The 22,549-nt window shown below is 34.6% G+C and overlaps 1 protein-coding gene across 2 annotated transcripts in view; it reads right to left on the bottom strand.

The window, feature by feature from the left end:
* The window catches only part of DOPEY1 (dopey family member 1), a 109,712-nt gene that overhangs the window by 34,010 nt on the left and 53,153 nt on the right, over positions 1–22,549 (bottom strand). Inside the window, exons 7-19 of one of the 2 annotated variants that reach the window (XM_012001193.1) lie at positions 20,764–20,862; positions 15,347–15,446; positions 14,466–14,548; positions 13,532–13,640; positions 12,267–12,387; positions 11,337–11,456; positions 9,503–9,617; positions 9,127–9,156; positions 8,591–8,824; positions 4,824–5,445; positions 3,931–4,205; positions 1,998–2,150; positions 28–128 (exon numbers count right to left, since the gene is read on the bottom strand). In XM_012001193.1, the coding sequence (XP_011856583.1) occupies positions 28–128; positions 1,998–2,150; positions 3,931–4,205; positions 4,824–5,445; positions 8,591–8,824; positions 9,127–9,156; positions 9,503–9,617; positions 11,337–11,456; positions 12,267–12,387; positions 13,532–13,640; positions 14,466–14,548; positions 15,347–15,446; positions 20,764–20,862 (2,162 nt within the window). Of the gene's footprint in view, positions 1–27; positions 129–1,997; positions 2,151–3,930; positions 4,206–4,823; positions 5,446–8,590; positions 8,825–9,126; positions 9,157–9,502; positions 9,618–11,336; positions 11,457–12,266; positions 12,388–13,531; positions 13,641–14,465; positions 14,576–15,346; positions 15,447–20,763; positions 20,863–22,549 lie in introns of both variants that reach the window. The other variant, XM_012001194.1, reaches the window with a different exon arrangement.

The raw sequence follows: 22,549 nt of genomic DNA, 5'->3' as shown, positions 1-22,549 counted from the left end.
GAAATCTTAATATAAAATGTAACTGACCTGTCAAAAGAACGTACAAAAGATGAAGATTTATTTATATGGAGATCTCTCGTTAGATGCCAAAGAACTGCAAACTTGGCATGTGCTTCCATCCTTATTTTCTGAGGAGAAACATGGGAGCTTAAATTATGTTCTTCTCTCTTGAAGATACTAAGTGATTTTAGTAAAATCAGAGTACTATTTAGGAGTACTGTATTACGTTCAACGTCCACAATATTCAAACACACATTGCAATAAACTATTTCTATTCTTTATGGAAGTAGAAACACAGAAAATATGTAAATATATACAGAAATATTGAACTTAAAGGTTATCATCTCATCCTGTCTCGTAAATAATTATTCCTGAGTTTAGACTTTAAGTAATGAGCTTACTAGATTATTGTATAACAGAAGAAAAAAGTTACTAATGTACATATATCTGGAGTCCAGAAGGCACTTCCTCCTTCATTTTAATATAAACATTTAGTTGTCAAAATTGATTTCATTGCACTATATATTTTTTGTCCCACAAATGATACATTAATCCCAAATGAGTTTTTCATCACTTATAAGCTGGTTTGACTCAAAAATTTAAACACTTAAAAATTATTTCTACAATAAAAATATCAAACTACTTTTGAGATTATTTGGAAAAAGATTAATAATGGGTAAAACAATGTAAAAATAAATTATTTAGAACAGCAAGCACACTTGGTATTAGATAATAAATATGTATTAATATAAATCAAGTAGAAATTGTCACATTATCAAAACTTTTGAAGTCTTTCTTTAGCATTTATGGATCCTTTAAGCAAAAGCCCCAAGAAACCAGACTGCAACTTCCTAAATTGCTTGTGATAGTTGGGAGGCATGCTTGTTTTTTCTGTGAGCTTAATACAGGCTTTTCTTACGAAGCCTGCATTTGTATCAACCAACAGAAATGTAAAAATTAAGTAGTAAAATATATTTTAATTTTTTTCATGGATGTATATATTTATTTAGAACCTGGGAGTATTTCTTTAAAAATGAAATGCTACCCAAGTGAAAATAGGCATATAATTTGTCCTAGATTTATATTTAATGTAAAACTTAAATTGTTAGAATAGAGTGCTTCCCTATTATTTCTGAATAATTTTGAAAAAAAATGTGTTATAGCAGAAATAGATTTTTAACATTTTTCTTGGAATAAACTTTTCATTCCTTTCATTTACTCCTTCATATACCACTTTCTCCTCTGCCAAATGTTTATTTAACAGAATTCCTTTTTTGAATATGACCCACTCAAACACACTAGCATTTTGAGTTTTTTAAAAATAGGACAATATACTTCTAAAAGGTCTTCAATCAAATCTTCTATTTATATTACAGAGCAGCACAGGAAGACCACAAACGTCATTAAATTACCCTGATGAGGTTAGTCAAAATGATTATTCCAGCTTCTTCTCAGGCTAACTGAATTATATATCACACTTCATATATATTAGAATACAAAATTCTTATTTTGGATATGTAGTATAATACTGCAAATAATATAATCTCACATATTAGTATTCTATAGCTTATAATTTATACATTATTTCATTTCATATATATTAGTTAATAAATCCATAAGTTCCATAACTGAGGCCACTGGTTCCTCTTTAAATGACCCAAGAACTGAGACCACCAATGCTAAACATCATTTCCCATAACTGTGTCCTGAACAAATAAATAAATCCAGCATTTGATTTTTGTTTTACTTTTCATATTACTGATGCTTTTGTAAACAACTTTCCTCTAGAAAGAGTTGAATACATTTATTTTAAAGATACTAAGATCACTGTGAACAAAGCTATTTTCTCTTACTCCTATGTTAACTGCAATAATTTCCCTGAAGTTTTCTTAACTTACTTTTTAGTATAATATGTGTGTGTGTGTGTGTGTGTGTGTGTGTGTGTGTGTGTGGCAGGGGGCGGGGGGCGGTGTGCACAAGATAAGAAGAGGATTTACCTTATCTTTATGGGTTAACTGCTGACTTATAACATCCTCACAGATGCTAGAAGAAGGAACTAAGTTATGTAATTGATAAAATAGTTCCACACTCTTCTGGTGATGCTGAGGTGTCCCATCTCCCAACTGGTCCCACAATGTTAAAGCTACATGCTATAAAAAAGATGTAAAAGTGACAGTCACAATACCATACATGAAAATTTATTTAACAAATATTTCTTATTAGGTATAAATGAATGTCTGCTGTCAGATCTGAAAGGTTTTTAATATTCTATTCTATGGGGATGAGGTTACTAAGTGCAGTCTTCCATGTACCTACTTTCTGATCACCCAAGCCCTTGGAACCTTTTATGATAGTCCTGTAATGATATTTGTTTTTAGACATCAGGCATGTTGTCTGGACATGGCGGCTCATGCCTGTAATCCCAGCATCTTGGGAGGCCGAAGCAGGAGGATCACCTGAGGTCACGAGTTTGAGACCAGCCTGGGCAACACGGCGAAATCTTGTCTCTACTAAAAATACAAAAAGTTAGCCGGGCATGGTGGCATGCACCTGTAATCCCAGCTACTCGGGAGGCTGAGACAGGAGAATTAATTGAACTCGAAAGGCGCAAGTTGCAGTTAGCAGAGATTGCGCAACAGAGCGAGACTATATCTCGAAAAAAAAATCAGACATGTGAATGTTTTCTGCAGGGCCCAGGTAAGACCCCATTTCATTATTTAGCGGTGTTAGTAAAGTGATGCTAGAATAAACTATCCTTAATAAGATACAAATCCCACATTGAATGCAATTTAATATTCATGGTTGTATATTACAGAGTGAAAAGTAATTCATAGTTGAAATATCCAAACTACTTAAAATCTATAAAATAGATAATAGGTATTTCAGAGCTACGTATGTTAACGCAGCACTTGATCTGTAACAGCATTAATAATAATGCAATTAGTAATAATAATAATGCAATAATCTTCAGGATTCACTACCACAATATTATGAAATCCAACTCTAATCTAGCAGGAGGAAATATCTGAAGGGGCACAATGACTTGAAATCACATTTTAAAACTTTTTTTTTAACGTACAGTATAAAGAATCTACCTGCTTAAGATGTATACAATCCAAATCTACTTGATGTTTGATATAGAGGATAATATTTATACCATTGGGGTAGAAATCAAAGACTGAGTTTTCTGAATTTTTTTCTGAGTGACTTTATACACCACAGATGATAATGAGACAATATGACGAGTCAGAAAAACTTTTCATGAGAGTTTTGGAGTGCTAAGATTTTACTGCATGAAAAGCAAAAGTGCTGCTCACGCCTGTAATCCCAGCACTTTGGGAGGCTGAGGCGGGCAGATTACTGAGGTCAGGAGTTTGAGACCAGCCTGGCCAACATGGTGAAACCCCGTTTCTACTAAAAACACAAAAATTAGCTGGGCATGGTGGCACACGCCTGTAATCCCAGCTACTAGGGAGGCTGAGGCAGGAGAATTGCTTGAGCCCAGGAGGCAGAAGTTGCAGTGAGCCAAGATCGTGCCACTGCACTCCAGCCTGGCCGACAGAGCGAGACTGTCTCAAAAAAAAAAAAAAAAAAAAAAGCAAAAGTGTCACAACCACTTAATCTGAAAGTAAGTTCTACTGTTTTCCTCTTTTTAGCTGAAATTGTTTCCTACATGGCTTCAGTGCCCTAATACTTCTCTTTATCCTAATATTATATTCTTATTTTTCTCCCCGCTCACAAAATTGGGAATAAGATGGGGAGAGCAGTATGTCTATCAGCTGTGGCATCATTTTCTATATGGCAAGACATATTAAGAGGTGTTTAATGAAGCTTTATTATCATTTTAAAAATAATGCTTAAAGCAAACTAGGTCAAGTATCATACACGGCTGTAATGATCATCGTCATGTATGCATTTCTTAGAATTTACCTTGAAAAATTCAGTCTTCTCAGCTATGTACCTCAGATTGCCCTGAGTGAGGGGAGGTCTAATAACCACAGCTACTCTTCCCTGGTTTGGACTTAAGGGTTGTGCAGGCTCTACACTGTTGATGTTTTCCCCAGTGACCATGGCCACAGACTGTGTCAGTCCCACCAGGTCCATGACTAGTGAAATAGCAACACTCTGAACACTGAAATCACTTGCTTGGCTGCAAGCATTCATCAGAGTCTGGAGCCACTGTGGAGGCTGCACATGCTCACAGTCTGAAACAAAAGATGGTAGCAATCAGAGTTCATTATACTAAACATTTCACACACACTCTAAGTTAATTTCAAAAAATAAAGCCACAAAATACTTTTAAGGCCTTGATCTGTTAACAAAACCATGGTTTCTCACCTAGTCTAGAGCTTTAATAAAGTAGCAACCATAATTTATTATACTTTTCTTCAATATATATTTTTCTTATGCCAAGTCATACAATCTATTATCCCGTCCCAAAAAACAGTATATTGATCAATAAGCATTATGTAGTATTCACTGCACTGTGTGTGTATATATAAAAATCAAAATAAAAGTAAACATGTTACTGGTCATAACAAAGAAAACCAGCAGATCTACTGCTACACTACTTTTCTCCAGAGATTTCCATTTCAGCTCCAACTTACCTGCAAGCAAACTGTGAACGACATCAAAATCACAAAATCTTCCAATATATCAATCTCCCCAGAGTGACAGTATTCCATTTAAAAAAAAACTTGCAAATTAAAACATTAAAAAAAAGTAACTGGCTAAAAAAATCCGTTTTAATGAATGCCTCTTTTAAAAAGAAAAAACATACTACAGAAAATACTGAAATATAAGCAAAACTGAGATGACCTTACCAGTCTCCAGTTTTTCAGAACGTAACTCTGATGTATGGTTCCCCTCAGCGATGTAAACTGGGAAACTTGAGCACTCTAGGAAGAGCTGACAGGCAGCAAGGAAGGCAGAAAGGTATTCTTTAGAAGTTTTTTGTTTACTTATGCTTCTCTCTTTTACATCTCCTTGTGAATTTCTGTCCCATTTTGAAGTCTCTCCTTGTTCTCGACCAAGATCCCCCTGATGTTCTGTAGTCAAAGCCTGAGAAAGAGAGTTATTCTGAATGATGTAGAGGTTGATAAGTCTGGTAAGAAACTGTTGGACATACTCCAAGCAGCACTGCATTGCAGTCTTTTGGGCTGTCTTCCCACTTCGGGTTGCTGTCCCCTGAGTGACTACGGAAGGGGTCTGGATGATGGTTTCTTCAGATCCCACAGTGGATGCTGTTTCTGTTTCAGAGGATGTGCTACCAATTGGGATGGTAGCTGCCCCCTGGCCCTCACTCAGTTCTCTGTCAATATCATCAGTTCGGTCTGCTTGATATTGTATAAACTCAGTGAATCCACTCTCTGATGATCGACTACTTGGTGGATTTTCTCCGTCTTCAAACACTTCAGTAGGATTTTCATGAGAAATTGATGATATCTGTTAGAGATTTTTAAGAAAGCAAAAGGCTGAGTAGCAAAGTGTACATATTAGGAATTAGAAATGACCACTTTTGAGAGATGTTTTAGACTATTCACAATTTAATCTACCCATTCTGTTGACTCTTACAGCAGCCCCTACACCGATTTATTCATTCTCCAAGTATTTATTATGCACTATACACACAGCGTACATAAGGTTAGATTCTTGAGGACAAAAATACATATATAAAAGTCTCTAGGATCTATATCCTTGTTTTCAAATGGTTATTTCACCTACTTCATGAAATCACTTTCCTAATGTCTAAAAAATGCCAAGAATGAGATATGTAAGGTTAAAAAATGACATTTTAGTAACTACAAATAAAATCTAATAGCTCATCTGTTCAGGGCCACATGAATGTGAAATTTTTATTGAAATGTGTAAAGTGCTAATTAAATATTTGTCTTTCAGTGAATAGTTATCGAATTCCTATCATGGTGCCAGACACTGTATTAGGTAGTAGAAATAAAAGGAGTATTTTATAATCTAGAGGGGAAGATGAGAGACAATTAAATTACAATAAACAACAAATGAACCGGTTCCTGGAGTAGAACTGGAGGGTATTAGCCTTTTACTACCTACAATAGGATAGAGTAAGTATAAATATCAAGGATATTTTCTGGCTTAATTTAAGTAAAAGTTATATGTAAGAATTCCTTGGGTGACTGAGTCAGAATATAATAGCATCATGAACTAAATGCTCTGTTGCCCAAAGCTGGGCTTCACCTAATGTTCCTTGCCTCAGTGAATGACACTTTTCCTTGAGTCAGGAAGACAGAAACCTAGGGATCATTTTTTGTACCTTCTTCACCCCTCCTCCCCTCCCCACTTTCATATCAGTAGAGGCATTAAGGGTGCAGGCCTTGAGTAAACTAGGGCTCTGCCATTCACTAGTTATGTGATACCTGGCAAGTTATTTAACTTCTCCAAACCACCGTTTCCTAATGTGTATGATTGAGGGACAGTAATTCCTACATTTTACAATTGCTATGAGGATTACATAACGGTATATATAAAGCACATGGCAAAATGCCTAGCACCTAGTAAACACTCATGGTTAGCGATCATTACCCTTATCAATCTATTACTAAGTCTATTCTTCCTCCTAAATATATTGCTAATCCATCCATTTCTATCTTTACTCCTCGTATCTTGTTGGCACAAGTTATCACCACCTCTCACCTGTGCTACTATAGGTCTTCCCACATCTGTTTTTGTTTCTCATCTACATTTCACACTGCAGCCAGAGTAACTTTTCTAATACACAAAAGTAATTATGCCATTTGCCTTTTCCCCTCAGGGCCTTCCTGGTGCTCCTAAACAACAAAAGCCCTAGAACAGCTCAAGGCCCTCTAAGACCTGGCCTCTGCCTATCTTACAGCTGCATCTCTTGTCTGCTTGGTGCTTGTCTCTGCCTAAGAGCCTTTGCAAAATCACAGCTGAGAAAATTATGACAGTGAACGATATCAAACCTAATTGACCTCATCTTGCTTCTGTCCTCTCAACTGTCCTTGTTCATTCCTGGGTATAGGCTGAACTAGCCTTGGGAAAGAATTTAGTTTGTAGTTTAAAGCTAAACTGTTCTTGTAAAACAAATGAAAGACCACCAGCTACCAGGTTAGAATGAGAGGAGCTGGAATTCTAAATATTACCAGCCATTATTCCAGAGGTCATAAGATTTTCATCTTCCCCAATTACTCTCGTAGGTAACATCACTATGTGAACCTAAGATCAGCCTTTTGATGTCTTTTCAGGTTTTTGCATTTCTAACAACTGAATGGCCTCACCTGGACCTGCCAACCAGTTCTGTGGCCCCCACCCAGGAACTGATTCAACATAAAAAAAGCTTCTACTCCCTATTACTTCATCCCCAAGGCAACTAATCAGCACTCCCAATTCACTGGCCCCCTACCCACCAAATTATCCTTAAAGACTATGATCCTCAAGTTTTCAGGTAGACTGATTTGGGCAATAATAAAACTTCAGTCTCCTACATAGCCGGCTGTGCATAAATTACTGTTTCTCCATTGCAATTCCTCTGTCTTGATAAACTGGCTGTCTAGGCAGCAGGCAAGGTGAACTCGTTGGGCTGTTATACTTCTTCCTCTGTCAGGTGCTCTCTTTTTACCTCCCTCACCACACCAGTTCCTCTAGGGCTTCACTCAAACACACCTTCCTCAAGAAAGCATTCTTTGGCCCCAGCGTAGGTCAGGTCACCCCATTTTCCATATTCCTACCACTTGATTATTTTCCTTTGTACATTTATCACAACTGTAATTAAATGTGCACTTACTTGTATAATATTTCTCCCAATTAGAAAGAAAGGACAGAGAAGGGGAGAGACTATGTCTAGCTCACCACTGGATAGCCAGCAACTAGCACAGTGATAGCAGCAGGAGACAGACAAATCCTAGGCAGCCAGCGACGGGTCCCCGGTGAAACCCCACATTCAAGTCAAAGACAGTTTAAAGCCTAGCTACAAGTCCTGCATAAATCCACAGACCAGATTGAGACCCTCTCTTCCCATTTGGCACACTTTCCTCTGATTGATCCCCACTCTTCACCTATTTTACATATACCTACCCTTCCCTAATTGGTTATTTATACTGTTGTGCTCACCTTTGAGTGGTGCCTTTGTTTTAGCCTCTTTTGTGTACTTACAAATCAATCAGCACAAAGATGTGCTGTAAGTGTAAAATGCACACTAGATCTTTAAGACAGTACGAAAAAGAATGTAAGCTACCTCACTTATTTATATGACATCAATTTTATATAGATTACATTGAAATGATAATATATTGGCTACAATTGTCTGAATAAACTAGAATTAAAATTAACTTTACCTGCATTTTACTTCAATGTGGGTACTAGAAAATTTTGAATTACATATGCCATTCACATGATAACTTCTACTGGAAAAGTACTGATATAGATAATTAAACTGCCCTATAAGCAAAAGCCTACAAAAGCCTACTAACATTGCATTTGGATCTAGGAAAGACTCACTATTATTTAAATGCTTACGTATAAGTGATTTTACTAAGTAACTTCTGCTTTGAAGAAATGTAAATGGTCTAATACCAAAAATAATAGTTAAAATTACCTTTTTGTCTTCCCATTCTTTGACTGAATTGTTCTGCCCACTTGGAAACTGCAAAACACCTCCAGTGCTAGCAGATAACAGTGGAGGCTGAACCTTGCTAAGGATCTTTGAGCAAAGTCTGAGAGAATATGTGAGTTCAGACAAGTGCAATGTCTGGAGATGGCTTGTCAAGGCAGAAATCATTCTGAGCAGCAACTGGGGCAAGTGTTCTGTCTGGATTTCAATATAAGTCTCCTGAAAACAAAAGTGAAACGAAAAAAGTTTAAACAATGTGGAACCCAAAAGTTACATTTTTAAATCTATATATAAATAGGCAATAATTTTACTCATCTGTAATGTTTTATATGCATCATGCTGTTAACACTGTGTATTTTATTACTGATGCCTTATAAAATTTCTATTCCCAAATTCTCAATTTAAATACTTCAAAGCATGTATTATAAAATAACCCCAGTTTTATCTGCTTTATTACTAAAATTATAATATAACAAAAGTAAATAGAATTATTTAAAAACAAAACAGGCTGAATGTCATACCTGACACAGCACCCTCATACTTCTAGTAGGCTTCAAAATGAGAAAGCAAAGAAGTGAGGAGAGAAAACAGAAGGGAAAAGATTTCCAAGTCTTCATTTAATAGAAATAATATTAATATAAATGCAGCATTAGACCACTATACACTAAACAGTTAAGATTTTATAACATGCAATTATGAAGTTTACCCCATGTATTTTTTATATGTATATGTCAAAGGAGAAAACACTTGAAAGATTTTATGAAAAAAAGCTTACCAAAGAGGAAAAAATCAATTTAATTTTAAAGATGAAATGTATCTGAAGGCTTGCCTACAACATGAAATATTTGAACTGTGTTATTAGATGTCCTTGATATTTTCTTACCAAGGTGGTCTTACCAAAGAAACTATGTCCAATAAAAAATCCACCAGTAAGCAGAAATTGGTCAGCTGTAATTCAGATGAGTCATTAGTATCTCCAGGTCCAATCTGAAGTCTGGCATGCAGTGTCCTCCTAAAAGGATGAAATTTACTTTATCAAGTATACTGTCAAGTGATGTGAATACCTGTGACAGCATCATCATCCTTCTAATGAAGGCCAAGTCAATACTGGGTCACACACAGTAATGTTTTTGTGATGACAAATTCTATTTCCCCCAGGACACTGTACCTCTTCGTGGAAAATTCCTAAAGCAAGATACCTAGGCTGAACCTCTCCCTACAACTCCTATCCTGCACTTCGAAGTGTTCTGAATGGATCTCACTTTCTCGGACTTATTTCCCATTGCTTCCTGTACAGATAACACCTCCTAGTTAACACTGATTAATTGCTACTTGATTTCTAACCTTGGGTCTTAAAATAGGCTCATTTGTCCTGTACTACTGCCCTCCCCAGTCTCATTTTTCCCATGATCAGAATGCATCTGTCCTTCAAAGTCTGAGATCAAATGTTACCTCCTCCAGGAAGCCTCTTCTGATCCAAGTAGCAGAGATCATTCCTCCAACAAACATTCACATTAAATCATAGAAATCCTATATGACCATACATTGCCCTCCACTCTGAAGACACAAAGTAAGAATATAATATAGTCCCTGACCAACAAGAATATAAGCATGTAGACAAATAAATGCAACAATGTGACAGTGTTGGCGGCATCGATTCTGATGGGAGATTTGAGGGAAGGAAGGAAAGGTGGATAACCTCTACATAGGATTTTAGCAGATGGGCAAGGGGAAAGAGTACTTTAGAAAGAATAGCACAAGTGAAGCCTCAGCAGCATTAAAGTTAACATGCTGCTAACTTTCAGAGAATAGTCCAGGTTGGCTGAAGAAGTGTGGATGTGTGCATTTGTGAATTTGTAGAAGGTAAAAACCCAGGGTAGGGTCAGGTGACAAAAAGATACGATTCCTACATTTTAATCTATTAAGACATTTATATTTTTTAATACTAGGAATATACACATGCATGTCTTATTTGTTCCCACTACAAGATCTTTGAAGACAGGGACTGTCTATCTGCCTAGCATGATGCTTTTTAACTGGGTGCTCAACCTCTGCTGAATAAGTCAAGAACTTTCTAAACCATTAAAGAGATTAATGTATAGGAGCAACACAATGTTTTTTATTAAAAGACTTCTAATGCCCAGATCATATATAATTACATTTTGACTACATGCTCCTGGGCCTTGAGTGGTTAATCTGGTTGAGAGGATCTGGTCTAGAAGCCAGAGATTCCACACAGATTCACTAGTAGCCAAGGGTTTTCAGACCATATTTTTTGCTTTATTTCCTAAGGGGTAGAAGGCTTTTATCACTGCCCAGTGACAGTATGGATTAGTTCTAATGGCTTCTAAAAACACAAGTCAGGCCAAAAAGTTTTTTGTTAATCAAAATGGAAATCCTTTTGGAAAAGTGTGCTGAGGCAGCAGCCCAAAATTTGCTGTCTTTTCTACAACAATGAAAAACTACATTACTATAGACTGAAGAGGGAAAATTTTTAATCTACTCTGGTGTATGAATAACTGATCTCTAAACTCCCAATTCTAAGAGAATATGATCAATGATTTTATATCCTATGTGACAAGGTAGAGTCAGATTATGAATAATAAGTAACTAACAATTATTAGTAATAATAGAATGTATAAAAGAACATTCATTAAATTTAATAACTTAAAACAACCCAAAGGTTAGCTTTGGATGTTACTAAATTAAAACGAATGAAAGTTTAACGTACCTACAACATTCTTCAAACCAACGTGCAACATAATCCCACATATAATAAGGTTCGAAGGAATTAAACAGAAGGTTAGCAGTTTTAATCAACTCTGCTGTTTTCTTATTTTCTCTTAATTTACTGAAAAAAGAGAAAAGAAAACAAAAACTAAAAAATATTAACATTTATTTTTTCAAATTTAAATTTGAGTGCAATGCCAGTACACATTCCTAGGTAGTTGCTAGAAAATGTGCTAGTAAGAAGATTGCAACAAATAATTTTTATCTACTGCCACTCTATTATTTTATGTGCAGTTATTTTTCCAAATTCGAATTTTTGTCACTCAAATATCAAGATCAGAAATTAGACTTTCATAGTTTCTGCATAATAAAAAAGACAAAAGAACAAGAATTTCTTTTTGAACTATTTAGTGTGTAAGACTGTAAATTTGGCAAAATTCTTTTATTTCCCTTGGCACATACAAACTGAGTAGTGATTTGATTTTCACAGCCTTGATTGTGAAGAATTTTGTCTGCTTCCCTGTGCTATTCAGGATTTTCTTAAGAAAAGTTTATTTTGACCAGTTTCAATCAAATTATTATTCTTAGTTTGAAAAACAACAACAAAACCAACTAGTGCTGTTAATAACCATTATTACTGAAATTGCATTGGGGAAAAATAACTTTGTTATTTCAAGTGGCAACCCTTTAGCCGATTAGCTATTTTCTCCTCCTGTCTTTTGTAACAATTAAAACAACTGTCTTTATATAGTGAGGTACTGTCAATACAACTAGTATGTCAGTATTACATCAGCTTTACTAGTATTAAATCAGCTGTACTTATTAGAACACAAACTTCATAGAGTAGGATCCCAAGTTATTACACTTCAAGTTTATATTAGGTGAATACATATTATGTCTTCATGTCAAATTTAATTTTTTGATAATCTACCTGCTTAACTGAGCATGATCCTTGCTGAAGGGTGGTTCTGTTTGAAGATCCAACTCTGCTTTGCATTGAGAATATAATGTTCGAAACACTTCAATCAGGACATCTTCTAGAATTACAGGTCCTAAAATTAATATTCAAATTAAAGACAGTAATTAATCAGCATGAGAAAATCATGCTTATCTGAAAATTGGCCCAATTAAACGATGTTTTAAAAACAAGTATTTTTAAAATAGTATTTCTTCAGAAGCTAAGCTAAATTCACATTTCTTTGAGAAGGTAATGTAAGATATTACATAACTGAACAAATATTTAAAGTGCAGATTGACACAATAGAAATTACAGAATCAGAGGAACTGGTTTTGCCACTTAATAGTTCTGTTACATTAGACAAGTTATTTAACTTCTTTGAGCTTCAGTTTCCTCATCTAGAATGAGGATAATACCGAAATTTACAGGACTGTTAAGGGTTAGAAAAAATATTTGTAAGATTGCTAGCATAGTTTCTAGAATATAATAAGTATTAAACAAATGCTACTTGTAATTACTGTTATTAATTTAAATAATACTAAAATGCATAAGGCTAAATTTTCTTGCTATTACAGATATCACCTCCTTAAAAAATTCCTGAGCTTCATCTGTTATCATATAACAGCTAAAAAAAACCTCTCAAGACCATTTGTATAATTCAAGTTATTCTTATATTTTAAAGTTTTCATTTTTAAGAAATGGTGAGAGGACACCTGCTAAAACATCTGTATATAACTTGAAGATATTACATACTTTATGATTTCATTTTATTGTTGCAAATATTTATGTTTTTTCCTAATTTCTGTCTCAAGTGCCATAATATATAGGAAATATACAATCAATAAAGAGACAACATGCAAAATAAAGGGAATGTGGAGAAGAAAGTTGAGGGATATAACTCAAATATTTTTCATCAAGTCCTTGGATTCTGTGAACTATAAATTGGTCATGATGGATAAATGTTTTAATTTCAATAATATAATCAGGATTAAGAGAAGTTTAGATAGCATCTTTAAAGTGATTCTTCTGCTACATACATACCACAGGACAGATACGTAATAACGTATCAGCTGGATGAATACCTGTATCTTAACTTTGTAGAGTGAACTTTCAGAAATTGAGAACTTATATTTAAAGGCCAACTCAAAATATAACGATTTCCCTGATGACTCTTTTTATTTTCTTATTCACACAAAGGTACCACACATGACCTTATGCCCTAGGACAGTATATATTACCTAGCTCAGGTTTGTCCAGTAAACTGATTAAAATGCGAAAAGGCTTTAGATCCTGCATTAGAGTGTTCTCTTCTCCAAATCCATTCACTTGTAAGATTCCCACCATTGCCTTTAAAAAAGGAAAGCACACTGGTCATTTAAGTAAACATATTCAAAGATTTTTTCCTTAAGAAAAAGTACTTTTAAATGTAACCATATATAATTGAGATTTATACCCACTATTGCTTTTCTGAAGCCTTTCACCAACCCTGGCCTTCTTACTCTGCTAGGAAAAAAATATATTTATCTATCTTGAGAAAAAAGTGTCTAAATTTTCTTTAGACATAGTGGAATATCAAAGAAAATTTAGAAAAATATATTCATGAGGTGAGTGTTTTCCCTACAGATGAATTTCTATTTAAGATCATCCTTCTCAGAACTATGCCACATTATCATGGCAGTTTCTGCTATTACACAATTATTTTCCCGTTAGTGACTTAACAACGATATTCTTATAACCTCACTCTTTTAAAAATGCTTCAGATACCATGTATTTTTTTCTGTTTATTTCAAATATCTTAAATAAACATAATTGAATTAAAAATAATATGAAATAAACTTCTCCAGAGCTTCACAGGAAATAGCACAGGTCCTGACTCATTTTTGGAAAAGCTCCAACTTTCATTGAGCAGAAGGTGAGAAGCTGCAACTATGTTTTACTAAAGCAATGAAAACAACAAAGTAAGAGAAAAAAAGTGTTTTGTCTTATGTGGTAGTCTAACATATGATTATTATTTTACAGGCATTTGCTTGTTATAAAAATTCTGGGGAAGTTTGTAGGTCTTGTCTCCATCCCTTCAACTGTGAATTCAATTAAGGCAAGACCTTGTCTTATACTTTTTCAGTACCTGTAGTGGTCAGTAAGAGACCAAAGAATAATGAAAGTATTCATTACCTGGACCAATAATTCTTTTGAAAAGGTAGTGAAATAGTAAGTGGCATGTTCTTCGGGATTACTGTGTCTTGTGCTTCTGGGTCCTATGATAGCACCGTTGTTATCAAAACCTCCACAGAAACAAATCACAAAATTACTTAAAATGGAATTCTCAAAACTGTTGTTCACTAAATACCAAAACAGCAAAATCTCAAAACAGCACTAAACACTTACCAATTAGTAGCCCATTCAATGTCAGCAAGAGAGATCATTTTAGATAGTTTAATAAAGGGAAACCAATTCAATACGTAAGTATCATAGTATTCTTCCAGAATTATCCTTTTTTTTTTTTTGGCCAATTTTACTCACAGTGAAATAACTGGATACTCAGAACATCCACAGTAAGTTATATTATGTCCCCTCACTCTAGGCAGTAAAGAGTTGTGAAGACAGACAAAACACACAAAAAGCATGGAAAACCAAAGTGTACATATGTATTACTGCCTGAGTGGGACATTAGTATGATGTGTAAGACAATGGTACTAGTCCTGATTCCTTTGATGAATTCAAAGTTTTGGATAGTATGCCAGCATTTTGATTATCAGCTCATCCTTCTTTGCCTACTAACTTACAGTACAACCACCTCAACTTGTAAGGGGAAAAACAACTCGTTAAGGACAAGGGAACATGACTTTATGAATTCAAATAGCCTCTTCAACTATAAAGCTGCTGAAATTTCTTCATACAATACACAACTGATACTGTTTATATTTTTATTGTCCATTTACACAAGAAATTTTAGTTTTTAAATTCAGGAAATACATACAACTTGGTAATACTTATACATGACAAATCTCCCTCCATTTTTTCCCCAATTATGACCGTAGACATCAAATACCTACCAAGAAGCCATGCATAAAGTCTTCGATTCAGAGACATATCCCTCCTTAGCACTACATGAAGGGCTGCTGACAAGATCCTGATCATATCCGGTCGAGTGGCCTGGAAGTTAGGAATATGGTTGTATTTAACAATATACAATACATATTTTTTTCCTCTTTAAATTTGCCCTGAAATATGCTTAGAACATTAGGGCGTATGGAGTACTTTCACGTATTATTTCAAACACAGGAATTATTACTTCCATTTTACAGATTAGGACACAGGAAGAAAGTTAGATAACGTGGCTATTTAGCTGCATAACTGAAATTATAACTTAATTATTTTAACTTCCAGTTTGAAGTTCTTTATCTATATAATAAAAGCAAATTCTGACATAAAACAAAATGGAGCAAGACGGAACAGATACAAGAAAATCATATGCCATTAGTCTTTCACATTTATAATGCTGTCAACTGGCTATAAACTCCTTAGAAGGTCACCATCTTCATCCACTCAGTCATTTATTCTTTTTAAAAATTTTTATCTTGCAGTATTTTAAACATATTGAAAAATACAGAAAACAACATAATAAACCCTTTTCTACCAATCATCCAGCTTTAATCTTAATTTTTCTCTCATTTTGTTCCACATCTTTTTAAGAGAAATAATTTCTTTTTTCCCAATATCCTTAATTCAATGTTTAAAAAAATGATTAAAGGAGATCTGGGTTTTAGCTAAAAGAGGTAAATTTATAAAAATCATAATAGAAGAAAAGCAACTAACTTGCTATTAATTTTAAGAATACTGCCAGATAATCGCTCTACAATAGAATCTTGGAATCTGTGAATTAGACAATAATGTGGAAACTGACTAGTTTAACAACCACCCTATAAGTAAAGAACCTAAGCCTCACAGGTTCTTGAGGTTTTGGCTAAGTGCTTAGCCAAATTCAAATGCTTGGTTAGTGACCCAGCTAGATGGAGACCTCACTTCTCCTTAATCACAGACCAGTGAACTTTGTCTTATTACCATGCTTCTTGATAGAATTAGAAAGGATTCACCCAGCTCATTTGTTTTAAAGGAACCTTAGAGAAATAACTGAGATGATACAGAACACAGATCACGAACAACTGACAGATTAGGTTCATGCCTTTGAACACAAATGTCTTCTATTGATCTGTACAATTCTGAAAGTATGGTTCAAGACCCCTAGGTATCTCTAAGACTTTTTCAGGGGGTCCATAAAGTAAAAACTAGCTATTCATATTCATAACAAAACTATGCATATTCATAACAATACTAAGATGTTATAGGGCTTTTTGTTCTGTTGACATATGCCCTGATCATGCAATAGTGGATAAAACTGCTGGCACCTTAGCATGAAAAGAGGCAGTATAGCAGTAGCACCCACTATAATTGTAATCATTATACTTTTACTGCTATGTACTTGTAGTAAAATCAAAAAATAGTATCAACCCTTGAGTGCATGTCTCTTAATATTCTGTATAATAGAGTGAAAGATACACTTAAAGTATTTCTGATGTGGCCGGGCACAGTGACTCATACCTATAATCCCAGCACTTTTGGAGGCCAAGGCAGGTGGATCACAAGGTCACGAGATCGAGACCATCCTGGCTAATGTGGTGACACCTCATCTCTATTAAAATTATAAAAAATTAGCTGGGCATGGTGGTTGGCGCTTGTAGTCCCAGCTACTCAGGAGGCTAAGGCAGGAGAATCACTCGAACCTGGGAGGCGGAGGTTGCAGTGAGCTAAGATAGCGTCATTGCACTCCAGCCTGGGTGACAAAGCAAGCCTCCATCTCAAAAAAAAAAAAAAGTACTAAATGTACTTCTGATGTATACTGAAGTATGATGGTTGTCTCAAGGAAAAGCAATCGTATAACTGAGTTGTGAGCTTAACTGCCAGTTTTTTCAAAGAATGCCATTTTTACCTGAAGAATTACTAATACGAACTATGATTATTCAGGCTTGGACATTTTGTAGTCATTTTCTCAAAGTGAGCCTGTCATTGCAAGGAAAATAATATTAATCATGACAAATAATAAAAGTTGAGCTTCTAAGAGAAAAGCAGAATTATAGAAAACTTGCATTTAGACTGAAACTGTATTTTTGGGGTTTTTTTTTTTTTTTGAAATGGAGTCTCGCTCTATAGTCCAGGCAGGAGTGCAGTGTCGCAATCTCGGCTCACTGCAACCTCTGCCTTCCAGGTTCAAGCGATTCTCCTGCCTCAGCCTCCTGAGTAGCTGGGGTTACAGGCATGTGCCACCATGCCTAGCTAATTTTTATATTTTTATTAGAGCATGGGGTTTCACCATGTTGGCCAGGCTGGTCTTGAACTCCTGACCTCAAGTGATCTGCTTGCCTAGGCCTCCCAAAGCGCTGGGATTACAGGTGTGAGCCACTGCATCTGACTGAAATTGTATTGTTTTGATTTGAATTGGTTGAAAGATTCTCAATACTGGGATTAAATTTTCTCCCAATATCTAAAAATCTTTACTGATGAGATCAGTGGCAATAGTAATAAACATGATTAATCTTGTATAATAAAATGTGAAAACATTTGGAAAATCTGCATAATTCAATAAGCCAGTATTTCCTTAATATCCAATCATGATGTTACAAAAGCACATATGACTGAAAGATCCACTGAAAGTACAAGATAGACCAGTGGATTTTAATGGAATAGAATATGAAAAGTTCATTGATATAGTTTAAGACTCAATATTGTAACTAATTTTTAAAATCTATAGCTTCAAAGTTTTCGTATAATATCAAAGAATAATTTTAACAGAAAATGCTACTGAAATACTCCTCGATTTTCCAACTACATATCAAGGTGAGATCAGATTTTCTTCACATACTTTAACCAAAAGAACAAATCACAATAGACAAGCTAACCAATAAAAGCAAAAGATTTTTGAGGACCTTCAGTACCTTTAAAGAGTATAATGGGGTTCTACAACTAAAGCATTTGAGAACTTCTGATCTGTCCAACATAAGATATGAAGATTATATTGTCACAAAATCTTTAAAAGTACAAATGTCTCCCCATCTCATTTTGGGAGAAAAACTACTCTTCTTAAGAAAGCAGGAAGTAGAAGATGTTAGTCAAAGGATAAAAAATTTCAGATGGCAAAAATAAGTTCAAAAAGATCTATGGTACAACATGGTAACTATAGTTGTTAGCAATGTATTGTATTTTTTTTTTTTTTTTTTGTGAGACGGAGTCTTGCTCTGTCACTCAGGCTGGAGTGCAGTGGGGCGTTCTCGGTTCACTGCAAGCTCTGCCTCCCAGGTTCATGCCATTCTCCTGCCTCAGCATCCCGAGTAGCTGGGACTACAGGCGTCAGCCACTACGCCTGGCTAATTTGTTTTTGTATATTTAGTAGAGACGAGGTTTCACCGTGTTAGCCAGGATGGTCTGATCTCCTGACCTCATGATCCACCCACCTCGGCCTCCCAAAGTGCTGGGATTATAGGCGTGAGCCAACGCGCCTGGCCACAATATATTGTATTCTTAAAAACTGCTCAGAGTACATTTTAAGTGTTCTCACTGTAAAAATGTGTGTGAGGTAATGAATGTTAATTAGCTCAATTTACAGATTCCAGAATGTATACATATGTCAAACATCATGTTGTACCGGATAAATATATACAATTCGTGTCCATTAAAAACTAAATTTAAAAAAAGAAGTTGCTTCTTGATTACAACTGATATCACCATCGATTTCTAATATGAAAAAAAGTCTATTATAATTTCAAAGGTGTAAGTACTACAGATTTGGGTGAGCTTTCCAGGAAACAAAGAAGTGTAGCAGTCCATCTCACTGCTGAAGTTCCCAACAGCAATCATCCTTTTGGGATATGGTAATGAAGGCACTGTTAAGTCACAATTATAATAAAATCCATACTCAGATTGTATTCTATTATATGTAAGACATAGAAAGAGGGAAAGTGGAACACTAAGGTACCTACATCATAATTCTTATTCAGTTTGATACAGTTAGAGGGAGAACTGTATTAGAATTGGGTAGAGTAGTGGGGAGAAAAGTATTAGAATTATAAGATTATTAGAATTGGGTGTATACTTTTAAAAAACATTCAACGAAGCTATTGTTTTCATAATACCTATTATAGAATGTAAGAATCTAGAACATTTTGGCTGACAGGATTACAGAGAAGGCAGAGTAAGAAAGTACAGGCTGAGAAAAGCTTAGGAAACAATGATATGTTAAGATTACAAATTAAGTTACTCTTGAGTCTACTACGACTTAATTCCTCAGATCTTGTTGAGACATCTGTCAATTGAGGGCCTAATGATGTTGAATGTCTGAAAGGTAAGAAAGCAATGGGAAAAGTTCAAGAGTGAAAGTCAATAAGTTTTTTGGATAAAGATCCAGACAGTACATATTTTAGACTTTCAGATAACATACATTGCTTTGCCATATTCTTCTTTGTTTTCTAAGCCTTTAAAAAAGCAAAAACCTTTCTTAACTTTTGGGCTGTTTGGCCATCCCTATACTAGAGCATCGCTGAATTTAGATTATGCTAAGATGACTCAATAGTTGTTTTTGTGAAAAGCCAGAGGGCAGAATAAAGTCCCTTGGTTGAAGGGTGAAAGTCTCAAAATAGAAACAGAGTGGTTTATGTTCCAATTAGTGAAAGTATAGACAATGAAGTGTAGAATTATTTAGTTACTAATATTTCAATATCAAACTAAATAAAGTAAAAGAAAAATGTTAATAAAATAATGAATAAAAAATTGGCCAGTCATAATGAAAATTCACTACAGTTATCTATTCATCGCAGTTCTTATGAAAACCTCAAATAATAGTCCTCTTTAGGAATAAATAAAGGTTTAGAACTCAAAGGAATTTAGACCATTTCTTTTAAAATGAGGGCACTGATTAAGTTCTAGGAATGAACTTCGTTTATGATTTGTCAAATTAGTTGCACTTACTTGTAATAAAAGTACTATAGAATATCACAGTGACTAAACATGTGGCTCTTAAGTTATAGTCAACTCTGCTAAGGATCTGGCATGCATATTAAAATCACCAAAACAAGATAACATAATATCAGTACAGATGATGGCTGGGTAGAAGGCCTGGGTCTCAGTCTTGGCTTACTCAGAGTTAGCAATAGAGAACCTCTTGTTTTTTATATGTTACAACTTTTTTCAAAAGTATGAAATAATCTACTTCAATTACCATATTCTTATCAAATAACTGAAGCTTTTATCTTTAGGTTTTTTTTTCACAACAAATTCCACTCCTTAAAAAGGAACTTATTTTCTACGTGCTTACTCATTTATACAAGAATTCAACACACATGCCTTTAAAAAAATAACTACACATTATCAATCTATAGTTTTCCAAGAATGCCTTATAATAATATCAGCGTTAATATTTTACCTGACTCATGTGGAAAGGAAAACAGAAGAGTATGAGGTCCAGTGTGCTTCTCTGTACAAGTACACTTGAGTCTTGCACCGAAGTACTTACTGCTTCTACCTGAAATAACAGCATCTTTAATCTATTGTCTATTATGCTGAGAATTTTTTGCCATGAAAATGTAACAACTCTTCATTTTCTCAAAAGTATGCTTCTGAGGATCTAATCAATAATTAAAGATATTTACATTATTTTGAATAGTAAATATATCATGATGGTTTAAAAATTAAGAAGTACATAAGACTATACAGCACAACTTCTAACTATCCAACTTCCGTTTTGTAGGCAACAGTTTTACTAGTGAATATTTCCTGCAAATACAAGAAAAACACCATACATATATTCCAAACCTGCCTTTTTCATTTAACATGTTTTAGAGATCTTTCCTTATTATTAAAGAGCTTCATTTCTTAATGGCCAAAGTATTTTATTTCATACATGAACTCTAATTTATTTAACTAAGTTTCTAATCATGCGGACTTACACATTTCTAAACACTATTGTAAATAATGCTACAATATATAATACTTACATAACATACATCTGTAAGATAAATTGCTCAAAATAGAATTGCCAGGTCTTGGGGTATGTGCAGTTACAATTTAAACATCATAATGCCGTTGGGCATGGTGGCTCACCCCTGTAATCCCAGCACTTTGGGAGGCTGAGGTGGGTAGATCACTTGGTCAGGAGTTGGAGATCAGTCTGGCCAACATGTTGAAACCCTGTCTCTACTAAAAATACAAAAATTAGCTGGGTGTGGTGGTGCATGCCTGTAATCCCAGCCACTCGGGTGGCTGAGGCAAGGGAGTTTACTTGAACCCTGGAGGCGGAGGTTGCAGTGAGCCAAGATTGTGCCACTGCACTCCATCCTGTGTGACAAAGTGAGACTGTGTCAACAAATACACAGCATAATGCTTTATATTAGGTTTCTATCACTTTATATTCCCACCAGTTTTACATGACAATTTGTTTCTCCACATGCTTGCTTATATATATATATATGGTTTTTTTTTTTTTTTTTTTGTTTTGTTTTTTTTTGTATTTTTGCCCATCTGACATGAAAACTGGCTTGGTGTAGCTTAAACTTTTATTTCTTTATTACAATGTTGATCATCTCTTTATGTCTGAATTATTTTTATTTCCTTTAATTATCTGTTCAAATCCATTTTCTACTTGTTTTTATTTGTCTATAGTAGCTCTTTGAATATTAGAAAGAATACTCCTTTGACTGTGATATTTGGGAATTATTTTTCCATGTGTGTCATTTGTTTAAATAAGTCAAAAATGATTTGTTTAAAATTTCCATTAAATCATTAAAAAGAAATGTAACGGTATATTTTAAAACCTGAATTTAAAAAGTGTAGCCATTTTGGAAAATAGTTTGGCAGTTTCTAATAAACTTACGCATTGAAGAAAAAAGTAAATCTCTGGTACCTTGGATTAGATAATGGTTTCCTAACTATAACATCAAAAGCACAGGCAGCAAGAGAAAAAAAATTAGATGAACTGGACTTGATCAAAATTAAAACTTTTTTGCTTCATGGGACCCTACCAAGAATGTTAGAAGACAATCTACAGAATGGGGGAAAATATTTTCAAATCATATATGACAAGGGTTTAATATCCAGAATGTATAAGGAACTCCTACAATTCAACAACAAAAAGGCAAATAATCTAATTTTTAAGATGGACAAAGGATTTGAATAGAAATTTATTCAAAGAAGATATACAAAGAGCCAATAAC

The sequence above is a fragment of the Mandrillus leucophaeus genome, unplaced genomic scaffold, assembly GCF_000951045.1.
Source record: "Mandrillus leucophaeus isolate KB7577 unplaced genomic scaffold, Mleu.le_1.0 Scaffold652, whole genome shotgun sequence".
In the NCBI taxonomy this organism is placed as follows: domain Eukaryota; kingdom Metazoa; phylum Chordata; class Mammalia; order Primates; family Cercopithecidae; genus Mandrillus; species Mandrillus leucophaeus.
The sequence above is the reverse complement of the archived record's forward strand: the minus strand, read 5'-3'. Positions and strand labels throughout refer to the sequence as shown.